Source organism: Asterias rubens, chromosome 1 (genome assembly GCF_902459465.1).
Source record: "Asterias rubens chromosome 1, eAstRub1.3, whole genome shotgun sequence".
Lineage (NCBI taxonomy): Eukaryota > Metazoa > Echinodermata > Asteroidea > Forcipulatida > Asteriidae > Asterias > Asterias rubens.
The window spans coordinates 12,386,366-12,402,923 of NC_047062.1; the positions used below are offsets into that span (position 1 = coordinate 12,386,366).

At 38.9% G+C, this 16,558-nt stretch overlaps 1 protein-coding gene across 2 annotated transcripts; it reads right to left on the minus strand.

Moving 5' to 3' along the window:
- Positions 1-1,113: 1,113 nt before the first annotated feature.
- Positions 1,114-16,319, minus strand: LOC117300929 (steryl-sulfatase-like). 2 transcript variants are annotated; one of them, XM_033784797.1, is made up of 6 exons: positions 16,244-16,319; positions 6,614-7,141; positions 5,988-6,110; positions 4,571-5,257; positions 3,962-4,243; positions 1,114-1,651 (listed from the first exon to the last, which is right to left on the minus strand). In XM_033784797.1, the coding sequence occupies exons 2-6, from the start codon at positions 6,909-6,911 to the stop codon at positions 1,215-1,217; spliced, it is 1,827 nt and encodes a 608-aa protein (XP_033640688.1). In that variant the 5' UTR covers positions 6,912-7,141; positions 16,244-16,319; the 3' UTR covers positions 1,114-1,214. The 2 variants fall into 2 exon arrangements, with proteins under 2 accessions (XP_033640688.1, XP_033640696.1); XM_033784805.1 differs by lacking the exon at positions 16,244-16,319 and adding an exon at positions 9,305-9,521.
- Positions 16,320-16,558: the final 239 nt, after the last annotated feature.

Here is a 16,558-nt window from a genome sequence, read left to right on the forward strand (position 1 = left end):
TTGTACACATTAATAAAGAAAAGACCAACCACACAAAAAAGATGACTTCTTTATGAAGCAATGGTGTAGCTTCATCTAGTCGCTAGAGTAGCTTCATCAAGTATCAAAAAGTCATCCATTTTGTGTGGTTGGTCCTGTCCCTTGCTTCTTTTCATCACACAGTGCAAGCAGTCACTAATGGACAAATTTAGCGGTTGCCGAAAATGAAAACACAGACACAAACACTGCATCTGCCACATCAATGTGTTAAAATTTGGTCAGAATTCAGGAGCTTTAGAAAACTTGGCTTACAGCAAATTCTTGTTCAGCCAGAGGCGCTGAATTTGAATGAACTAGTAAGAGAAGGTTCAGCCAAGTTGAAATAGTACAAGGTTGTGTACTGAAACCTCATGATCTCCAGGTTTATCCAACCCGTATGGAAATTTCAAAACACCCTTACTGAAGGGTACAAATAATTTAAGGGTTACAATTTGACTACTAACATTTTAATTTATGATCGGGTAAGATTGACAAAATCCCAACTGCGTATCTATACAAAATATATAAAAGACAAACGGAATGAATAGGATTCTGACTTGATTACTTTACAAATTGGAGTTATTAATAAAAGCCATCAAATGCCAAATTTACCTATAAAGCTGCATTTCATAAAACCGATTTTGTGGCAAGTTTTTCCATAAAGCACAGAAGGAAAACAAACAAATGCCTACTATAGATTCACTCTTGTTAAAAATTCATTGCACAACTAAAATAATTACACTGCATACAAAAAAAGGTATACATTTTTAAAAGGAGCACGTTGCCTTGAATCGGTCGAGTTGGTCTTTAAAAAGCATTTATAACCGTTTGCTATAAATGGTTAGAAAGATGTCTAAAAAGTAGAATACAATGATCCACACAAATTTGCTTAAAATTGCGCAGTTTCCTTTTACTTTGCAAACTAACACGGCCAGCCATTTATGGGAGTCAAAAATTTATGGGAGTCAAAAATTTCACTCCCATAAATGGCCGACCGTGTTAGTCAACAAGATAAAAGGAAAACCACGCAATTTTGAGTGATACTTGTGTGGATCATTATATTCTACTTTTAAATTACCTATCAAACCATATGCATTTTATAATAAACGGTTACACACGCTTTTCAAAGACCAACTCGGCCAATCCAAGGCAACGTGTTCCTTTAAGAATTTTGGACACTGGTGCTAACAGCCCCTTCAACTCTGAGATATATCTTCTGTAGGTGGTACCCACTCAGGTTGTGTCACCACTTTGGGTGGCAGGACAGGAGTCTCGACTGTTGAGGAATCCTTGCAGGAGCAGAAGGGGAACGTCCCACAGCAAGGCTGCTTCCATGGACGCGGTAGCAATCGCAGCACATCAAACTGATCCTGCTGTTTGGTGATCCCACCTTGATGTTCAGCCACAGCTTCCTTCATTGTGTGGATGACCTCTCTAATCTCAGGGTCATTGGGGTCAAGTGGATTCTGCTCGGCGGGGTCACGGGTGATGTCGTATACCAGAGGTGGGTCATGGTGGTCTACGGAGTAGCCTGTACAACGACAGGCGTAGGTTCCGAAGCAACCCATGGTGCCATGAGGTCCTGGGACATGGATAACACTGCTGTAGTGAATCTTAAATACCTTATCAGAATCTGGGAAAAAAAGGATAGACCTTGAGATATCTGAGGAGATAACAGGGCTCAAATTTGGGGACAATTTGCAAGACTGCAGGGCTTGGGGCTCAAATCTTTACTGCACCTGCTGTCGATTTCACAAAACTCTTCCTAACTTAGGATTAATCTTATGATTTAGGACGAGTCCCAACCCTGCACTGTGGCATGCAGACCTTAAGGTTAATCCTAAGTAAGGACGAGTTACTCGTCCTAACTAGAGATAAGACAAGTCCTAACTCTTTCTGAAATCGACGGCTGGACTCTATTTCACAAAGCACTTAGATTCATCTTGAGACATGTAAGCTGAGTTGTCAACAAATAACAATAGCGATTTGTATTGGGACATCACACTTTGCTTAGTAATTAAGATCGAATGGCAGTTAAGATCAATCTTAGCTCTTTGTGAAATGGAGCATTTGTCTTGTTAATTTATATTTATCAGACTCATAGATAAACATTTAAAAAAAAATTAAATTTGTACAAGATACTAAAAACACTAGACCACAGGACTTTCCCAGTTATGAGTTTACCGGCCCAGGGCTTAAAACACTGGCCCTGGGGCTGCGGTTCAGTGGAAACTTTTAAGTCTTTCATAATTTGACAGATGATGTAATAAAACGCATTGTGGAGATATCGGTGAGATATTTGAAAAGGAATCAGTACTTATGAATAGTTCATAGTGTTTAAGTATAGACCTAAATATTTTAAGCGTTACTGTAAACTTCACAATTAAAAGGAATGTGTGGTTTGTCATTTCAAACACTGAATGTTTAGACATTGACATCTTTATACTCAGTAGCCAAGATAGTGCCTCAGAATAGAACAGTTTTGTTACCCCAAACAGTTTGTTACTCCAGTTTGGACAGTCAGGTCAAATTCATTGTATGATGTGGGCAAACAAATGACGCAAAAATAGACCTCAGATGCGGCAATAATAGTAACCTTATCAGACATAAGTTAAAAAGATTGACAAATTAAACTATCACATTTGTTTTGCATTGATAACATTGTTACCCAAGTTTGGACAGTCAGGTCAAATTCATCATATGATGTGGGCACACAAATGACGCAAAAATAGACCTCAGATGCGGCAATAATAGTAACCTTATCAAACATAAGTTAAAAAGATTGACAAATTAAACTATCACATTTGTTTTGCATTGATAACATTGTTACCCAAGTTTGGACAGTCAGGTCAAATTCATCATATGATGTGGGCACACAAATGACGCAAAAATAGACCTCAGATGCGGCAATAATAGTAACCTTATCAAACATAAGTTAAAAAGATTGACAAATTAAACTATCACATTTGTTTTGCATTGATAACATTGTTACCCAAGTTTGGACAGTCAGGTCAAATTCATCATATGATGTGGGCACACAAATGACGCAAAAATAGACCTCAGATGCGGCAATAATAGTAACCTTATCAAACATAAGTTAAAAAGATTGACAAATTAAACTATCACATTTGTTTTGCATTGATAACGTTGTTAACCCAGTTTGGAGAGTTAGGTCAAATTCATCATATGATGTGGGCAAACAAATGACACAAAAATAGACCTCAGATGCGGCAATAATAGTAATCTTATCAGACATAAGATATAAGTTTGACAAATTTAACGATGATACGTGCACCGAGCTGCGTGCAAGTATTTCACAATCTCTTGGGGGGTTGTAGTAAAGTGGGTCAGAGATAAGAGTTTGGAGCCTGACTGAGTGATCACGTCACCTTTTAGTTGACATCGGTTTAAGTCATGCTGGGTGCTCGGCGGAAAGGCGGAAGGTTCAATGCACATGCAGACCTTATTTTGCCAGCAAATAGACGACAAATACCAATACAATGGCATAATTAGTAGAATTACCCCCAAAAGACATGATTTCTCATTCCCATTCAGATTTTAACCATCTAATCCTATAATACTTATTTCGTCTCTGTTTTCTGGAACCAAAATTGTGTCACCAGTTGCACATAATAACAGTTATCATAGTGGTTTTTCAACCAGGCCCAATTTCAAAGAGCTGCTTAAGCAGAGAATTATGTAAGAGCCAATTCTGCTCCTATAAGCAAATAAATAAAAAGGATACTAGTCAAAGATTGTCATGCAACATGTTACTTTGAATGGTAACCTTATTCAGGTAAGCATGTGTTTTGTTGAGCATTGTGCTTAACTGCTTAACAGCTTGTGCTTAGCTGCTTATTGTGCTTAAGCAGCTCTATAAAATAGGGCCCAGACGTCCCAAGCTGGTATGACTAGCTTTTATAGACTAGCTTTTTAATTTTACCTTTTGGGGTGTAGCGTGCCGCATGTAAGTAGCTACCACAGTAGTGATACATGAACTCATGGTGAGGACCGCTAGTCTTGCCTCGAGTCAATAACGGCATGAGATCTTTCCCATCATATACCCTGTCATTGGGGAGCTGTGCCCCAGCGATTCCTGCGATCGTTGGTAGCAGGTCTTCAAGCTTTGTGGGCTCTGAGATCTCTAAGCCTGGGGGAACGACTCCTGGATATTTCACGATAGTGGGGACACGAATTCCACCTTCCCAGGTGCTTGCTTTCCCACCTGTTGAAAATATTGGGAGGAAAATAATGTAAAACTGTTCAAACGGCCAAGTTTGCCAAAACAAAAATAGATGGTGTCGCCATGTGCCATGTCTACAAGAGAGTCTACTGATTCCATACTCATGCATGTCTGTGGGTAAAAGAATTTAAAAAAGAGAACAAGCTAAGAGGAAATACAACCAAGAGGAAGGTTGTTAGTCATTGGAAGTATGGGGAAATGTCAGTTAAAAGAACTATATATAGGGTTAAAATTGTGTGTGGCCAGGAAGATACAGGAAAATAAGGTCTCTTAAGGGTTACGGTTGAATCTTTCAGAAACAAATTTTACCTTTAAAAACGCCGTTCCATCCTCCCTCACGTACACCGTCCTCTGAAAACTCCTCCACATGACCTCCGTTGTCCGAGGTCAAATAAATGAAGGTGTTCTCGTCGACACCAAGTCTGCGCAGCGTCCTCAGAATTTCTCCCACACTCCAGTCCATCTCCTCCAGGGTGTCACCGTAAAGACCGTGCTTGCTTCTGCCAAGAAACTTTTCTGAACTGAAGAGGGCCGTGTGCGCCTGAAGAAATGACATGACGAGTAAGAAAGGTTTGTCATGATGCCCTTCAAGGAAATTGACGGCCCGTCGATGAATTCTCTCGGTGAGATTGGCATACTGAAGAGGCTGCTCCACGACTCTTTGATTCTCCATCAGGACGCAGTTCATCATGCGAATTGACTTGATGAAGGCAAAGAAACTTCCGCACAGGATTGCCCCCGTACCGACAAAGATCACAAACCCACACAGACCGATGTAGCGGTGCTTCCGGGCAGTGTACGCAGCCCACAGCACAGCCAGAAAAGTCAGGACAATGTCCCGGTAAATGTGGGGGTCCCATGCGATAAAAACATTGCTGTTGCTACCGCAGTCACGTAAGTTTGTTAGTGGAAGGCCAAAGAAGTAATCAAAGCCTTGGCCGTTCGGATGAGAGCATTCGTTCTCTGCCTCACACATGGAACCTAAATGCCATTTACCTGGAAAAAAAAAAAAAAAAATGAGAACAAAAATGTTAAGAACTGTAGCAGACCTTAATTTTGAAGGATTGCGCATACACACGCTCGCCTCCCCAAACCTAAACCTTGTCCAAGAAGTGCCCCCAAAAAAGGTTTCTTTTTTTTGCAAAAATTGTCAAAGACCGGTATCCTCACTTGAAGGATCGCAACATATGCATACAAAAATAACAAATCTGTGAAATTTGGGGTCAATTGGTCATCGAAGTTGCAAGAAAATACTGAGAGAAAAACCACCCTTGATCCATAGAATTGTGATGATTTTTGGGTTCTTAAAATTGTATAGGCCTATGGAAACTGTTAATTTGTTTGAAACAAATGATTATCTTGGTTTACTCTTTCTAACATGTTAAAGCAGCAGCATTTGGGGATTCTAAGGGACCCAGTGGTTTCTTAAAACTTTAGATCAAATTTAAACAAAATGTAACAAAAGACAAAACTTGGCATCTTGAGTGCGTTTGGCGACCCCAACCAGAAACATGTTTGAGCTTTGGTCATCGGTTGAGCCTTTTCGCGTGTTCGGTGACGATGCTGTTCAAACCAACCGGTAACCAACTTGTTGACTCAGTTGGGCTTGGTTGGGGTCGCCATAACGCACTCCAGGGACTCAATGAAGTCAAAGATTTGACTACAAAAACATAATGACAACTTTGTACCAAGTTAATTAGTATGACCAACTTGGATTTTTTCTTACCGACTAAAGCCGTTGAATATCCAGTGTCTTTAAGTACCTCAGCAATTGTAGTCTCGCTGGAAGGCAGACCCGCCTTGGCCGAGAGAAAAGTAAAGACCCTCATGATGTGCCTGGAGCCCATCCCTGAAACAAAACACAAAATCTTAAAATCATTCTAATCAATTTCAAATAGCCTACAAAGATCTCAAAGCATGAGTAACTTGGATGGAAGATTGAGCGTCTGGTCATAAGAAATTCGGTGACCCAAGTTGAAAGACTTGTGACCCCTATTTGACTTTGACTTGAGTCACATCTATGATGACTCGGACAACCCCCATGCAGGCATGTCGGCAATCATTTTTAAAAGGGCAAGGGCACTAAGGCATTTTCTTCTTGGTAAAGGTCACTCTATGACTAAAACTGGAGAATTTCAAGGGCACCAAGGCAATGACCAGGTTGCATGGAGGCAATTACCTATGCTGCCTCTGTTGTCCGTGACGCATCAGGCCCTGCCCTTGGTCTTTCATATGATTTGACCAAGGACTCAAGACTCGCAGTATGGACTCAAACTCAATGAATGATAACTTTAATACAACTCTTGATAAAAATGTATCCAACTGTGCTCAGTGTGTTTGTTTAAAACTCACCATATCGTATCGGCAACCTTCCAGTCATAAGAGCAGCTCGACTTGGCGTACACAGCGGCAACGCTAGATGGTGCGTCAACTTAGCGCCCTCCTTCGCCAATCCATCAATATTTGGTGTCTTTATAGTTCCATTCCCAAAACAGCCCAGATCGCCCATACCAACGTCGTCCATGATAAAAACAACAAAATTTGTGGGTTTGCTCTGTGGTTGTGGTGAAGAATTTAAAAGAGCGTTTGTGCAAAGTATCGTACAACTCAAAGTTGCAATGAGAGATAATGATGTCCATGACAACTCCATTGTGTCACCAGCTGTGGGTATAGCACCCTTAAGAAGTTAGAAAGTTCAAAACTCTGACATCAGTTACCACAATTCAAATCTCCAGTTTTCCCAATTTCCTCTGCATTGAGTCGCTTTCATTCTACATTTACTCCATTTTGTCAAACTAGTTGATCCCTATTTTTCTTGGTAGATCATCCTTTCGTAATGTGAGAATGTCGTCATGTACATGTAGTCCTTGTCCATTTCTCCTGTAATTCAAATGATACGGGGGAAAAAAGAGATAATTTAGTTTACTTCTGTCACATTCATGTACGCGGATCATCGGTTTACAATATTATGCAACAGAAAGATAGTTCAAATATTAAGTATGTTATTTTCATAAATACCTCAGACAGTTTCGTTATTCCTATTGGTGGAGAGTGCGTCACATGGGTTTGTATAAACCTTTGTTTATGACCGGTAAAAAGTGTTAATTCATGGGCGTGACACGCGACCTTGCACCTGTTCTTATAAGACAGTTTCTTCATTCCTATTGGTCGAGAGCAACGGCTGAAACAGTTGTGCCACATCACGCGATACGCGCGCAACGCGCACATCATTCCCTTATAAGGAGTTGTTTACCCAGGGGCGGCGGAGGGCTTTACCATTTCATAGCTGGAGGGGTGTTGTGTTCAAAAAAATCATTTAACAATTTTATTTTTTTGCATTTATTCATTTATTTTACTTTTTGACCAAAAAGTGATGATGTTTTTGACCGAAAAAGGTATTTATGAATGGGAATCAAAGTGTGTTGAATCGGTTTTCAACTAGTGGTTTAAAACCCGCCGAGGTCTGGTTCTTTATAATTTACCTCGACTTCGTCTCGGTAAAATTATCAAGAACCAGGCCTCTCTGGGATTAAACCACTAGTTGAAAACCTCTTCACCACACATTGATTCCCTTATTTTTAAACGACAGAATAATTGAAGTACTTTTCACTGTTGCTAGTTGATGTGCTTTCAACGACAAATTATGAAAAGGGAAAAACAGAGAAAGTATATTTTACACATTGGCTATTCTTAGACTAACGACACAGGAGGCAGGATTATTCTGTTTCATGACATGATGCCACAGCCTGAATTTATTCAGCCAGAAACTACCAAAGACAGAATAGGAGACTTTCCAACGCTAGGTGGCAGCAGACATACCGGGTAAATTTCCATTGTTTACGTAGTTCTGAACATGCGCATAATTCTGAGAACAATGGATTTACCCGGTAAGTCTGCTGCCCTCTATCGTCCCAGAAAGTCTCCCATTGGATCTGCTTAATTACAAAGTGATGTAAACGTACACACAAACTGCAAATTTTAGAGGTAAAACCATTAACATTAAATTTGTTTCACATGTACGTACAAGGAAGCCTGCTTCTCAAGGAAGCCTGCTTCTCAAGGAAGCCTGCTTCTCAAGGAAGCCTGCTTCTCAAGGAAGCCTGCTTCTCAAGGAAGCCTGCTTCTCAAGGAAGCCTGCTTCTCAAGGAAGCCTGCTTCTCAAGGAAGCCTGCTTCTCAAGGAAGCCTGCTTCTCACAAGACGATCCAATAAAATTAAGGACAGCCCGTCATGCCTGAACCACAAATTGTACATTTACTGTACCTTAAATTTCACCTAAACAACATTTTTACAATGAACCATACATTTGTATAGCTTATCATGAGGGAAAATTGTTGACAATGTTGCTTTTACGTACATACAAGTAAGCAAGTTAGTGTTACAAGTTAGCATTTCTATCGTAGATGCTCCATACCATCTCAAGTTCTAATTTATGTAATGTACACCGTACATGTAGGTTGTATTAAAGACAATGGACACTATTGGTAATTATCAAAGATGAGTCTTCTCACTTGGTGTATTTCAACATATGCATAAAATAACAAACCTGTGAAAATTTGAACTCAATTGGTCGTCAAAGTTGCGCGATAATAATGGAAGAAAAACACCCTTGTCACACAAAGTTGTGTGCTTTCAGGAAAATCTAATTTTGAGGTCTCGAAATCAAATTCAAATATTATAGTGGAAAATTACTTCTTTCTCAAAAACTACGCCACTTCAGAGGGAGTCGGTTCTGACAATGTTTTATACCATCAACAGCTCTCCATTGCTGTTACCAAGTAAGTTTTTATGCTAACAATTATTTTGAGTAATTACCCATACCTGTGTCCAGTGCTAAGCAAGCTCTCATTTTGCTTCAAATGCTCACCTTTTCCAATCAATCATGTTCGAATCTCTAAGATCATCATGTTGTCTACTTGTAGATTGCAAAGTTCTGTATCTCTAAGGTGTTTTTAAAGTAAATTTGTTCTAGTCCTTCAGGGAGCTAGGAAACAATTACAGAGGCATCTCAATTGTAAACACATTTGCATACATGCACACCTACCTGTTCATACTTATAGTGCACACATGCAGGAGCATTGTGTGACAACAAAGAGATACACACTACGTAAAGAACATCCTCACAGTTACTTGCATAATAAATGCCCAACCAATCAATAATGTATTAGGCCTTAATCCTTCAGTGAAAAGGTTGTGTAACAGTAAACCAATCTAGAAGAAGCTACAGACCTGCACATTGTATAAATATTGTCCTTGTGACAGTTTTACAACTGTACACTGCATGTGTATATATATAAATACATGTACTGGTAGATGTGTTAAATGCCTAGTACGTGTGTCGTCTTACATACCAATAGAGTAATGCCAGTATTAAAGGGTGGCTGCAGGGTTTTTTTTTTTTTTTTTTTCTTCATTTAAACGATTAAACATGACTTTTTAAACCTGAAATATGTTTTTATTATTTTTTATTAAATGCGCAAGTATTTTAAAAATGGTTTTCAAGAGATTAAACGTTTGCATAAACGTGACGTCATGTCGGTAACCCGAGCCGTCGGGCCCCCTGGCTGTGTGCATGTAGAGACGTGTGCAATGTGTGGCCTGGTACCTAGGCGCGTGTAGTTAGGGACCAGACTCTTTTTGCCGACGATATGTTTGAATTCCCGACGTGACGTCGATGGTAGGGGCGGTATGTCGCTCATTACGCAAGTCAGATAAGTCGGGAATAAACAAAACACACTTTATTGATGTTCAATACATATATCAGAAATAAGTGACAGCAAAATTAACTGTTTTATTTTAATTCACTGCAGCATACCTTTAATTGTAAGTGCTGCAAGTGGCATAATAATGCGTGGGCAGGTGGTTCATGGTTTCTGCTAGCATAGTTAGTGGCAAAGCTATTTTCATTTTCCCCACAGAAAATGACACCTTCAAACAACAACAAAAGGACTAGTTGCAAGTGCCACCAAATCCATTAAGTACCACATCCAAATTTCATTTATGGTAAGCAGCAAATTATTGCTAAGCTACAGTGGATTAAGCATTAATGAGCAGAATACCACTCACAGAATGGAGTGGATTGGTAATTTGGCTGGTTGGTTAACTGGTAAGCAGCTTATTTGAATTGCTGATATTAACTACAATGCAATCATAAATGAGCAGAATACCACTCAAAGAACATAGGTGGATTGGTAATTTGGCTGGTGTGTAGCCTTATTCTGGTGAGCATATTTTGTTACATTTGATGTGCCCAACCTTTTCCTTAGCATCTAAAATGTAGGAAACTTCTGTTGACAGCTCTCCATGCCCTGTCTTTTACAAAATACCTAGGCAACTTTTATCACCCAAGCTTACAGTCACGAAGCTATAGCTACATGGTAAAGTGTAGGAAGAATATGACGTCTTAGCACAGCAAGTGCGTTATAACCAAATGAATTTAATGTCAGAAAAAACATTTGGACTCATTGATCACAGCTCTCAACTCTTTTCAATATTTCCTCAACACTTCACAGTACCCCACACCTTTGTCCATTTATTATTCACCACTTTGGCTCATTCAATTATAAATGAAATTATCTTTCACACCAACTCAACATCAACATGCCATATATTGTGTACAATGTACGGAAAACTTTGTGCTTTTAAATATGATTTTGTTTTCATAAAAGGAAGCACTTGGGTATACTTCAACACCTCATGGTAATGCAGTATGGGATTGAGGTTTGGTAAAAGGTAATAAATAATTCACAACATCATTTCTGAAGTTATTAATTATAAAACCCAGCGATTATTTTATGGCAAGCCTATTTTGAGGTTCCTTAATTTAATGTACATGGTACCTTTTCAGAAAAAAGGAATCTGATTTTGAATTTTTGAAAACATGGAAAAGAAGTTCAAAACAAAACTTCCCCGTAAACCACTAAATGTATGCAAATACACTGTCTTCAAATCAGTCTTATTTCCTATGCATGTGTAAATACTACTTAAAGGCAGTGGACACTATTGGTAATTGTCAAAGTCTAGCCTTTACAGTTGGTGTATCTCAACATATGCATAAACTAACAAACCTGTGAAAATTTGAGCTCAATCGGTCATCAAACTTGTGAGATAATAATAAAAGAAATAAACACCCTTGTCAGACGAAGTTGTGTGCGTTTAGATGGTTGATTTCGAGACCTCAAGTTCTAAATCTGAGGTCTCGAAATCAAATTCATGGAAATTTACTTCTTTCTTGAAAACTATGGCACTTCAGAGGGAGCCGTTTCTCACAATGTTTTATACCACCAACCTCTCCCATTACTCGTCACCAAGAAAGGTTTTGTGCTCATAATTATTTTGAGTAATTGTCAATAGTGTCCACTGCCTTTAAAACTAACACTGACTATCAATTCAATAAAGGGGCCCGACTATCATCACTTCAATAAAGGGGCCTGACTAATAATTATGCCCTTCCACTCACTGTCTGGTTTCTTAATGAAAGGAAAGTAAGTCATAGTCATTACATACAATCGTGAAAGTTCAAGGTAATGTGAAACATCCTTAAAGGAACACGTTGCCTTGCCTTTGATCGGTCAAGTTGGTCTTTGAAAAGCGTTCTGTAACCGTTTGTTATTAAATGCATATGGTTAGAAAGATATTGTAAAAGTAGAATACAATGATCTACACAAATATGCCTCGAAATTGCGTGGTTTATCTTTACCTCGTCGACTAACACGGTTGGCCATTTATGGGAGTCAAAATTTTGACTCCCATAAGTAGCCAACCGTGATAGTTCGCGACGTAAAAGGAAAACCGTGCAATTTTGAGTGATACTTGTGTGGCTCAGTATTCTCTACTTTTAAAACATTTGAACGGTTTCAAAGATAGAAGATAGTTTTCGAGATAGAAGTAATTTTCCACGAATTTGATTTCGAAACCTCAAGTTTAGAACTTGAGGTCTCGAAATCAACCATCTAAATGCACACAACTTCGTATGACTAGGGTGTTTTCATCTTTCATTATTATCTCGCAACTTTGATGACAGATTGAGCTCAATTTTTCACAGGTTAGTTAGTTTATGCATATGTTGAGATACACCAACTGTGAAGGCTAGTCTTTGACAATTACCAATAGTGTCCACTGCCTTTAAAAGGTCTCATTTTATCAGACATACAACTTCCTTATTGCAAAAACAAGGAAAGGGTCTGCATTATCACACTTAACTTTTGCACAGTGTTTTTTAGTTTTCTATGGCACCGTTTTGAAAAAGAAAAAAAGGAAATCAGCTGATCAGCTTAAAAGTTGCGTGCCTATCTAATTGCTCATCCCTTGCTTTTTCTTCAATTAAACTTAATTTACCGATTCCACTGCACCATAGTTCATTTCATACAAACTTTGAGTGCCTGTTTTGTTTGAAGCAAAAGACCTTGAAGCTAACAGTATTATGGTTACATCATGTAGGGGTCCATTCAGAATGACCACAGTTTAACAACTTCATGGTGGGAGGGTGGCCCAAACAGAAATATCATATTTTTGAATTTTATAAAATGGAACAAATACACAATTGAAATAAATAATCCAGACAGCCATTTCAATTTCATCTGTGCTGTTCTGTTGTCAGCGGTCATCATGTGGCAGTCATATTGAAAGTCCACCGCTTTCCAAAAGCAAATAGGAATAGGAATAGGAAATAAAGGACAAAGTTTTGTGTGCTTGACAATAATTTCCATTTTGTTTGGTCAACTTCAAAGTGACAGGTCTGATTGTACATGTACCTGGAATCCTTGAAAAGCTATTGAAATGCCTGAGAGCCAGGAAAATCACAAAAAATACATCTAAGAATAATCTGCATCATTTGAGGCATCACTTTGGCCTTCAGTGTAGGATAAATTGAATAGTTGGTCAATACAATTAATAGGTATCTCCAGCTTAAATATGTTCAAGCAAACAGTTATTTACAATACTGTTGGTGTTATGAGCTATTGTGGATTCAGCATTGTCAGGTTTCTAGGGTTGTTGTACAGGGGTTACGTAACTATACAATGTAAGCTAGACTGTAGGATTTTGTACTAAGAGTTTCAACAATAATACTGCAAAGATTTGTCTAATAGCCTAAGTATTTGATTGATTGATGTACAATATGCATTGAATGTACCAGCATTAAACACAGTTTAACCCATGGTCCAACCTTAGGACCGATACTACAATAAAGTCATATTAATATCTAACATCCTGTGAAATATCCTGGTATTTGTTTTCTTATGATTTTAGAAAACAGGATGCTGCCCACGTATCAATGGGCATTATCAGCGCACAAATGACTCCGGGTGAAAGCAACACCAGCAACCGTCATCATGGCATGAATAATACTGGTTTTGAAGTACAGTAATGCAGTACACAATAAAACCTTTTAAGATGTGCAAACAGCATGGCGTCAACCGTCCCTATTGCAATAGTATATTTTCAAGATGACGCATCTATGCATGCATGGGCTATTGTTAGCAAATTGGAGTTTGTGGAAAATGGAAAACTAGATGTTTTTTCTCTTTACATTCCAACACTAAGGCTCACCTGGCTATCGTTAATGGCTAGTGGCTAGTTTGTAGTAGGTTCACTTATCGCCTTGCTCCCTTTTTAGCCTCATATCTTCTCCACACTGTACTTTGTGTAAAGATATGCTGTAACTTATGGAAGTTTTAAACTAAAAGTAGAACAATGTTAATTTTGTGTGATTATGAGCTTTTTCCTGTTGACCTAGAGTGTATTCAAGAACAGACTCCAAGTTCTTGAGACAGTCTAGGTCAACAGGAAAAAACTCATAAAACAGACAAAATGAACATTATTTGATGTTATAGGCCTAATTAGTAACCTTCCTTATTGGAGTATGTACAGTATAATAGAATCATCACGCATTGGAGTTAACGCTACATTTTCTTTTCATTTGCAAAAAAACCCCAAAACAAGTACAGGGGCCGATTTCACTAACGTCTATGTTTGCGATCATCGCTAACACACTCGCGATGAGATCACAAACCTCAAATACATCGCAATTGCGATGGATTTCGGCGTTTGCGATGACCAAAACGCGTTAGTGAAATCGGCCCCAGGCCTGTACATCTGGTCAAATACTTAAAAACACATTAAAACAAATCTGGGTTGAGTACGTTATCAGAAATGTAAACTTTCCCCGTACAATTGGAATGGGGTATCCGCAGAGTATACTGATGAACTTTTAAAATATTGTAAAGAAAGTTCTGTGGCTTGACCGAAGAAGTTATGGGGGATGGGGGGGGGGGGGGGGGTAACCTGATTTATTACAACATAATGGCATCCATATTGTATTGTTGCTGGTTGGTGTTATTAAGCTGGTTGTACGAATATGACATCCTAACTTATTAAAAGTGGGACCAGTAAGTTTGACATCGGAAGTACAAATATTTGTTAAAACCCTTCACTTAGACAAAGAATCTCTAAGGTCATCAGGCCATCAAACAAGCTGAAGTGAAGTGGCCGTGATTCAACAAAATATCACCCGATACTATTGGGCTTGTTGGAGTTTGGTGAAAAGCCAGCAGTACCAGACCAGTTAGCTCTGGTACCCAAGCTTTTTAACTATGTATGTATTTTCAGGTCTGACAATTCATGGAGGCATTGAAGGTGATTGCATACATGCCCCTAAACAATGCTTTCATGCCCTTGAAATAAATTGCTCCAAAGTCACCTTATTTGGGGTTTGTGGGTTAATTGGACGTTTTTTCTTCACGTCTGTAGTCCTGTACAAAAGTAATGTCAGCAGATGTTGGCACTGTGTGGTCATTGCAAAGTTGAGATGATACAGAACTGGTTCCAATGATCCTGAACTGGTCATATGACTGTAGGAGTACAGTAACTACACGTAGGTGTTAGATAATCATGGTCCCATGGAGGTGGGTGTTATGAACTAAGAGAACATGAACATTTTCCTTGTCTCCTCGCTTTCTTTCAGCTTCCCATGCCTTCTCATCTCAGTGTGCTCAGTGTACGGTCGCTCACTATGGCCTCCTGTCCATGGCAAGCCTCAGCCTCCAACCCTCCCAAAAGTGGGCAGCTTCGAATTTACCTGTACTCTAAAACCTACTCCTATTAAAGGAACACGTTGCCTTGGATCGGACGAGTTGGTCTATAAAAAGCGTCTGAAATCGTTTGTTATGAAATGGATATGGTTAGAAAGATGTTTTAAAAGTAGAATATAATGATCCACACAAGTATCACTCGAAATTGCACGGTTTTCCTTATTACGTCGCAAACTATCACGGTCGGCCATTTATGGGAGTCAAAACTTTGACTCCCATAAATGGCCGACCGTGTTATCGGATGAGGTAAAAAGAAAACCACGCAATTTCGAGGCATATTTGTGTAGATCATTGTATTCTACTTTTACAACATCTTTCGAACCATATTATGCATTTTATAACAAACGGTTACAAAACGCTTTTTATAGACCAACTCGTCTGATCCAAGGCAACGTGTTCCTTTAAGTCCTAATACTACCTTGAACCATGGTAGTATGAGGAGATTTGTTCAAGGAGACACTTGTGTCCACCCAATCATACTTCTTCTACTTCTAAGACTTGCGTACTTCTGTTCTACTTGTGTACTTGGCAGGAGGGTTACGTAACTATACTATAGCATGCAGTAAATCTACTAAACTCTAGTCAACATGATGTATGTCCAAGTTAAAGTGTACATACAACAAAGGTTACAGTACATGGCTGCGGTAACCACAGCTTCACACACACATACAATCATGACAATGATGTCCGGTCGCGGTTGCGGTTGTTCACATGGTTGAGACTGGAGAAAGTGGATTGGAGAATTGCCAATTCGATTTTGGACACTGCTGAGACTGCTGACGGTTTTCTTATATCCAAACTATTAAAAATCTAGTATTCATAAAGCAGCATTTAAAAAGTTGGAAATTAATTAACGTGAGGAGATTAGTGGGATTGATAAAATAAAACCATACCTTGCTTGAGATCATAAGAAATTAAGAGACATCATCACCATCATATCTCCGGCGATATTGTAAACACGATTGCTTTACATACAATGTAATGTGCTCAAATTCTGCATGCACTTTGACACGCACTTCACGCGCAATATCCGGCGCTCTGACGAAATGGATTTGGACCCTTCCAAACTAATTAGGGGTTAGTAGAGGGAGGGGCGAACGATTGTAATAATTATGCCAGCAAAATTGTATCAAATTTGTAAATAAAATACTATCGTTGATAACAAAAAATCTAGAATAGGTTCCACTAATTCAATTAATTAAAATATT

What these genes read in the sequence shown, in the direction of transcription:
- LOC117300929 (XM_033784797.1), bottom strand. Translation starts at nt 6,911, where the DNA reads ATGGAGTTGTCATGGACATCATTATCTCTCATTGCAACTTTGAGTTGT. An exon ending in ATATTCAACGGCTTTAGTCG is followed by an intron (nt 5,258 to 5,987) that starts GTAAGAAAAAAT and finishes TTTTTTTTCCAG; the next exon opens with GTAAATGGCATTTAGGTTCC. An exon ending in ATGGAACGGCGTTTTTAAAG is followed by an intron (nt 4,244 to 4,570) that starts GTAAAATTTGTT and finishes TATTTTCAACAG; the next exon opens with GTGGGAAAGCAAGCACCTGG.